Below are 8,364 nucleotides of genomic sequence, written 5' to 3'. Positions count from 1 at the left end.
TACCTCCATATACCTACATATAAGGAGATAACTATGGAGCTAGCACAGTTACAAATGAGCTGATGGAAGGAGTTTTTTGTGCTATGTTGATGTTGACTGGAATGATGATGCCATGGAGATTAGAAGGCATAATATAAGAAGACAATGAAGAAGATGGTTGTGTTGCTAATACTTATGTTTTGAAGTCAAAAGAATAGATGAATACTTAGGAAGTTGATCAGGGACTGAATATGTATCCAGGCAGTGAAGAGCAGAACAAGGAGTTGTTGTTGCTTGTGTGTTGCTGATGGTGTTTGAGTAAGGGATATGGAAGTGATTACAGCTGTTGGCTCATGTTGCAAGTGTTTGTAGATGGTTGTGGTCATGGAGTTGTTGCAGGTAGACTTGCAGTATGGTGAATATGTGAGTCTGCTTATTGGGTTTGCAATTGAAGATGTGGGTCTGCTTACTGGTGATGATAGTGCAGCTGTTACTGGTAGTGATAGTGCAGTTGCACTGAGCTAGAAGTGTAGGTTGTAAATAAATTGATGATAGTGCAGTTGCACTGAGACAACTTGTGATAGTTGCCTCCATATTTGGAGACAACTTAGGCTGGTTGCTTTCACTTTTGAAAACAACTTTGTGCTAGTTGCCTTCACTTTTGAAGACAACTTGAGCTAGTTGCCTCAGATTCGGAGACAACTTGAGTTAGTTGGCTCCATTTTGTTTTGCAACTTGTTTCAGTACACTATTTGTTGGAGACAACTTGAGCTAGTTGCCTCCGATATGGACACAACTTCAGCAAGTTGACTCCACATGACGGTGGTAGTTGGCGGCGGTGATGGTGGTTGATGGCGGCGGTGGGTGGCGGATACGAGGAAAGTGGTGGTGTTCGGCGGTGGTGGTGGTGGCTGGTGGTCGGCTGTGGTGGTGGCTGATGGTCGGCAGTGGCGGAAAGTGGTGGTTGGCGGCGGCAGTGGAGGAAAGTGGTGGTGATTGGCGGTGGCAAAAAAAGGTGGTGGTCGGCGGTGGTGGTGGTTGGTGGATGGCGGTGGCGGAAAGTGGTGGTGGTTGGCGGTGACGGTGGTGGTGGTTGGTGGAGGGTGGCGGCGGTGGACAGTGGTGGTGGAAGTAGTGGTGAGCAGTAGAGTTTTTTTTTTTTTTGTTGAACAGTTTAGTGGTAGTGGTTTGTATATACATCATATAAAAGAGGGTATTTTAGTAATGTATTAAGCTTAGGGATATTTGTAAAGTTCATAAGGATATTTTTACAAAGGCCTCATAATAGAGGTATTTAGATAATGTTCCCTATTTTTATTTTATCTTTCAATAGGCAAAAACTTTTTCTTTTCTTTTTTGATAGTAAATCCGCGGTTAATCCGCATCCGCTCCACATCACCCGTTGATCCGTGGATGTCAAATATGCGGGTGATTAGGCCGAACGCGGTTGAGTTTTCCAAAGTGAAAAATACTAGAACCCCCTACTATATGGGTTCAATATATAGAAGCCCCACAAAATGGATCCTTCACTATCAACTCCATACTTTAGGAAAATGATACTGCTAGGCCCAAAAAATCAAATTTTTTTCAGATCTGGCCCATAATTAATTATTATGAATTTTAATAATGACAACACTACCCTTTACTATATATACAAGAGGAATCTCAGTAGATATTTTCATTTATCTGTTCTTTTTCTCTCTCTCTTCTCCTTTCATTTTCTCTTTCAGCTCCGGCGGAAAAACCCTAGAAAACTTCTTCGTCGTCTCCAAATTTCACCGATCTTTATTTTTTTCATCGATTTCATCTCCGTAATCTCATATTTCGAAATTATTCATCGATTTATCATCATTTTAAGCTTAGATTCATCCATTTCGTAATCCAAAACCTATAAAAATTCAGTGAAATGTCTGTGAAATTAACTCATAATGCGATTTCTGCTATTCTTAGAGGCGATTCAAACTTAAAACCTCTAGTTCGAGTATTTAGATAGAAAATCTACTGGTAAATCACAAGATCGGCTTCAATTACTTGTTTCTGACTCAGTTTCGTCTCAATATGCTGTTTTAGCAACTCAGTTGAATGAGAAAGTGTTCAATGGCGATATTCGTAAAGGATTTGTGGTTCAATTGATTGACTACATGTGTAATATTAAGTTTTCTCTTAATTCCGATCTAATTTTAGGCTTGATTTCAATTTTTTGGTGTTACGAATCTTTGAAATGATTCTTAGTAGGTTTAAACTAATACAGGTGTTGCTTAAACTAGAACTTTATACCGTGTTTTGTTGTGTTTGAATGATTTTATGATTGTGTTTTGTGTTGGATGTGGAATTGTTGCAGGGAAGGTGATACATAGAGGCTCAAAAATTACTGGAAAAGTTGTTTATCCATTAACAAAGACAGTACACATCGTATGTTTGAGAAAAGGCATGAATGAGCTCTTCTTCACTATTTCAAGCTCATCTGATTCTTGTTGAGTCTCTATGCAAGTGTTATTCCTGCAATTGTTTTGCCATGAGTTATTGGATTGGATTTGTTTATTCTTAAATTAATAAAATGAACTCAAGCGACAATAACAGCTTCAATCATTTACATTTTGTTGGAACAAGAAGCTTGAGAGCCTTGAGGTAAACTAAATCCTCATGATGTATTAATATTTACTCCTGATTTTATGATTCTTATAACTTTGACTTGCCGTACGTGTTTCGGTGATTGACACTCTAAGCATCATCCTTGACAGGCACTAAAGAACACATTTAAGAAATTGGACCATGACGTAAATATACAAGAGTTTTTTGGCACAAGGTATGTATGACTTTAAGCATTGTCGAGAGACACTCTGCAGACTTACCATCAAGTGTCTTTTTTAACACCATTCACCATTTTTTCTTTACCAGACTAAAAACCAGATATCACCCTTTTAATAGGAAAACAAGAGAGAAGGGTCCATTTTTGCAGTACTCAAGCTGTTGAGGTATGCCTCACGAATGACAGTAACTATATCATTAATTTTTATTTTATTTTATGGAATTCAATATGTACTTCATGTTGTCATAAGTAAATGTAATACTGACAGGTGCTGACAAATCAGTCGAGACTCTTGCAAGCTCAACTATCGGAAATGCGTAATAGACTGAGGTGCCACTCCATAAATATTTCTCATCTCAATTATTTGGTTGTTGTTTGTATTAGCGGTCATGTACTTAATTATTTGAATTTCACTTACCTCATTGCACTAACCCCCAAACTGATGTTTAAATGAATGTAGGGCCCTCTGCCTTCTTGAACTATAAAATTATCCATTTGTGTCAGCCAACACTGCTTACTTGTTGCAGCTTGCTATACAAATTCAAAATTTGGATAATTATATGATTAAGTTTGCGGTCGGCTGCACTGTTTCGGCTGTTGGAAGGATCCAAATAAGATAAACAATATAGAGGATCTAACAATAATGGAAAATTCTATCAAGGAATCACTTGCTCGGGTCAGATTACATAAGGTATGGTTATATTTTTGATTGATTATGTTTCCTTCACTTAGTTATTTTGTGGTATTATCAGCTATTCATGGTCTAACTGTATTGATATTGGCATTTTTTATGTGAAAGGAAAATTTTGGGAAGCAACCACTTACGCCAGTAGATTGTGACCAGGTAGCAATGTGTCGTCAATTTTATTTCTGATCTTAAAAATATAAATACAGATATGGTTTAATCTTGTTAAGTTATTCCATTTTGTATCTCCCGAATGGAATGAATCTTCCACCTTGTAGTTACATACTTTCCTTTGGATTTGTTTTAAGCTAGGCATGTAGTTATTGGATTGGATCCAGACGTGGCTTGTGCAGATTCGAATGACTTACATATGTAACTAACAATTACACATGCCATATGCATGTGTAACTGCTGATTACATATGAATTTTTGTATGTATAAGGGTCTTAGAGCAATACTGCTGGTATGTCCTTTTGTCAGTTTTCAATAAAAAAATTTCATTGATTGGTTGGTACATTTCATAGTTCATGTTGTTTAGGAACAATGTTAGCATCTTTCATCTGTTTTACTAGTGTATGATCAGTTAGTGGCGGTATGCTGTTGTAACTTTTAAATCCACTGCAGATACCATGGTGTGCGCTTGATGAGATTAATGCTGGAGTTTATAATGGACGTATGCGTGATTCTAACTTGGCAAGCTAAGATTGATCTGTTTTTTACATATCAATTGCTGAGTGTGTTAACTTGGAAGTTAAAAGTATGTGTAGCTACTAGTTACACATGCTAATTAGATGTGTAACTTTTAGGTACACTAACTAAATGGATGTGTAGCTACTAGTTACACATGCTAACTGATAGACATTAAGAAGCTTCAAGAAGCAGGAGTTTACACCTGCAATAGATTGACGATGCATACCAAAAAGATAAAACTCACTTTTTGATTTTGAATCTTAAGTTCTTGAGAATGTCATGGTTTTGTCAAAATTTTAAATGATTTTCTCTTTTTTTTGTAGAGTTTAAATGGTCTTTAAAGGATTATTAAAAGCCAAAGTCGATAAAATCTGTGAAGCAGCCGAGAAAATAGTTGTAAGTATTTAAATCATCTTCCTAAACTACTCTGGATTTTGGATTTGTTGATTGTGTGATTTTCTTTTCATTTTTGTTCATTTCTTAATATTGCATATGTAACTCCCAGTTACACATTTCATATCATGTGTAACTCCAAATTACACATGCATTTTATGTGTACCAGCTGATTATACATGCTTGTTTTAAGAGTGTTTAGTTAGTGAATTTCATTTTAGATTGGTAGATGTAATAGCAGCCTAATGATGGATTTGTTACTTTGGTCTTACTATAATGCAGTCCTTGAGCCAAATCCAAATGACCCTGTGTCTGCCTATATGCAAGTAATGGAAATGGTAAATTGTTAGTCATTCTAGTTTTGTTAATAAGAGCTATGTTCGTGGATTTCAGGTGACACGTTTTGTCGGTGATGTTGTCTCTCCGGTAAATCTCGTGACCTGCGTCCTTTCTACTTTGCTTTCTGTATCCTGTCTTAAATGAAGTCCATTGTATTTAGCTCGTATGCTTTCCTTAGTAATTAGGAAACATTTATAGCTCGTATTCGATTTAGATGTTTCCTAGTAGACCTTGTGATATACACAAGTTATTTATATATGTAACTCATGTTATTTATATGTGTAACTTCTGGTTACACATGTTATATGCTTGTGTAACTCCTAATTACACAATTAGGATGCATGTTTAACTGCACATCACACAAGCCATATGCATGACAATTTGCACGTTTAACTAGCATTGGCAGACTATGGATGTGTAACTAGTAGTTACACATGCTAATTAAATATGTAACTTCTAGGTACACAAGCCAAATAAATGTGTATCTACTAGTTACACATGCAAATTAGATGTGTAACTTATAGTTACACATGCTAATTTGATGGGATATGCATATGTAACTTATAGTTACACATGCTAATTGATGGGATATGTTATGTGGTTATATTTATGAAATTGAGAAAAGAACATCAAGTCCTAGTAGTAGGGAGTAGTAGTGGATGCAGATTAGACTAATTAGATGCAGGTTATATTATAGTTACACATAATAATTAGATGTGTAATTCTAGTTACACATGATGATGTATGTGTAACTTATGCTAATGCATGTGTAACTATTGTTTACATGTGTAGCTACTGATTACACATGCATTTTGTTTTCCTGGGTTCATATCTATACCCTGGAATCAGTTGTGTGATCATTTTTTGCGATATTAATGTGCTAGCACAAGGTTCCAGGTGTTTGTATTATTCTGCCATTATAATTACTGTGAGCTTTACTTTCTGTTGCTTAAAATGTCCTTCGTCATCGATAATATGAAATGGCTTAGGTACATCTAGACTAGCACTGTAAAACGTCTTTTGTTAATACAGTGCTAACAACGTCTTTCTGCTGAAGCAGTGATATCTTAATTAAGAGCTTCTCATTCACTTGCAAGGTTAACTGTATTATTTTATGACTGGTAATTGCTTGATAGTCACCTCTCGTTTTTGCTAGTGTTATTCATTTAGAGATGGATTTGCTGATTTTATGTTGACATATCTAAGTCAGATGCATGTGTAACTCCTAGTTACATAATTCAGATGCATGTGTATCTGCAAGTTACACATGTTAATTAGATGTGTAACTTTTACTTACACATACTGATTTTGGGTACACATATCAATATGTATGTGTAACTCCTAGTTACACTAGTCATATGCATGTGTAACTGCTAGCTACACTAGCCAGATGAATGTGTATCTCCTAGTTACACATGTTATATGCATGTGTAACTCTCAGTTACACAATTCAGATGCATGTGTAACCGCTAGCTACACTAGTCAGATGCTTGTGAAACTGAAATATACATTGTTTTATGTATTGTTCATTTTAATCGTATAAATACTGATTGCTTGTTGTTATATTTCAGGTTTTAGATAACTTCATAAAAGCTAATTGCTTAAACGTGGTAATGGTCTCGCTGGAACTGGAGTTGACGCTGAATACACAAGTCAGATGCATGTGTAACTCTCAGTTACACTAGATAGACACATATGTAACTCTCAATTACACTAAACAGATGCGTGTGTAACTTCTAGTTACACATGCTAAGAAATTATTGTAAATGAATATTAAAGTAATAACTTTTTTTTTGTGTTTTTTTTTTGATGTCTATTTATTTGCATATATATACAAGTGTAACTTTGCATTACACATATCATAAGGATGTGTAACTTCTGGTTACACATGCCATATGCATGTGTAACTTCTGTTTACACCTTCACACTGTATTTTAATAATTTCGGGCCTAGATTTAATAATTTTTGGCCTAGATTTAAATTTTATTTAATTATGGGCTTGACAATATGCATAAGGGTATCAAGGTCTTTTAAAAACTCGGGGCCTAGATTTAAACTTTTTTTAATTAAGGGCCTCATATTATGGGTTATCCATGGGTTGAGCCTGAGCCTAATTTTCCCTTTTCCAAATCCACAATTTTGATGGATTGGATCCCGTTGACGCATAATCCACATCCGTACGTCCGTTGCACAACCCAAAAAAATAATACCAACCACAGGAAAAATACTGATGGGCCAGTTTGAATCTGCAGGTCCGATCCCAAATGCCAACCCCAGCAGCAATGCGCTTTGAAGTCCAACAAACCCTCCGACATCATCCCGGGACTGGAAACTACTTATGACTTATGAGATTACGCGTACCAATCATAGCCCAAGAGGTTTGCAGATACTAATGGCACGTGTGAGCCTGAAACCCTAAAAATGCAGTATAAAATCTCGTTACTCCTCATTCTTCCCTTCGCCGTGTTAGGTTATTGTTTTGCTCTGCAAGTACCCCAATATGCAGATCTTCGTTAAAACCCTAACAGGGAAGACAATAACCCTTGAGGTTGAGAGCAGTGATACGATCGACAATGTCAAAGCTAAGATCCAAGACAAAGAGGGAATCCCTCCAGATCAACAGCGTTTGATTTTCGCAGGAAAGCAACTGGAAGATGGTCGTACTCTAGCTGATTACAATATTCAGAAAGAATCAACACTTCATTTGGTTTTACGTCTGAGAGGTGGTGCTAAGAAAAGGAAGAAGAAGACCTACACTAAACCAAAGAAGATCAAGCACAAGCATAGGAAAGTGAAGTTGGCTGTGTTGCAGTTTTACAAAGTTGATGATTCTGGAAAAGTTCAGAGGTTGAGAAAGGAGTGCCCTAATTCTGAGTGTGGTGCTGGGACTTTCATGGCTAATCATTTTGATCGTCATTATTGTGGTAAGTGTGGTTTGACCTATGTTTACCAGAAGCCTGGAGATGTCTGAGAGTCTCTTTTATGAATTTACTTTTGTTTTTGAAAGATTCTGAGATTTTGATTTAGGGTTTATGTATTTGATGGTGGATATTTAATCTTTAAAATTTAGTTAACGCACTGGAGTTATCTATTTAATCTATCAGTATTAATTGAAATTGCTTAGCATATATGCTCATACTTTATTTTGATGATTTATAATTTGATGGGTTATTTATATAATGTTAGTAACCAATATGAGAAATCCTTTTTGTTTTTTGATGCCATGTTGTGAATAATTTGTATTTTTGATTCAGAATTGTGTGCTCTGAAAGTGTTGAATTGACTACTGTTTCAAGGTTAATTGAGATTTTACTCCTATGTATGTGAATCTGTTACTCCATATAAAAGGAATGTTGAATGATTTTGCAAAGATGGTGGTGATTTTATCCTCCATGGGGTGAGCTTGATATTAATGTTCTTATATGAAACTTTTGTTGCTGTTTACAGTAGGGTGAATATGTGGGTCTAA

The 8,364-nt window shown here is 36.0% G+C and overlaps 1 protein-coding gene across 1 annotated transcript; it reads left to right on the top strand.

Annotated features, from left to right (window-relative positions):
- Positions 1–7,344: 7,344 nt before the first annotated feature.
- On the top strand, positions 7,345–8,029 carry LOC113282444 (ubiquitin-40S ribosomal protein S27a). The gene has a single exon (XM_026531447.1). The coding sequence runs from the start codon at positions 7,396–7,398 to the stop codon at positions 7,864–7,866; it is 471 nt and encodes a 156-aa protein (XP_026387232.1). The 5' UTR covers positions 7,345–7,395; the 3' UTR covers positions 7,867–8,029.
- The last annotated feature ends 335 nt before the right edge of the window (positions 8,030–8,364 follow it).

This window comes from Papaver somniferum, chromosome 5 (assembly GCF_003573695.1).
Source record: "Papaver somniferum cultivar HN1 chromosome 5, ASM357369v1, whole genome shotgun sequence".
Classification (NCBI taxonomy): Eukaryota; Viridiplantae; Streptophyta; class Magnoliopsida; order Ranunculales; family Papaveraceae; genus Papaver; species Papaver somniferum.
This window is presented reverse-complemented; position numbering and strand designations above follow the sequence as displayed.

What these genes read in the sequence shown, in the direction of transcription:
- LOC113282444 (XM_026531447.1), top strand. Translation starts at nt 7,396, where the DNA reads ATGCAGATCTTCGTTAAAACCCTAACAGGGAAGACAATAACCCTTGAG.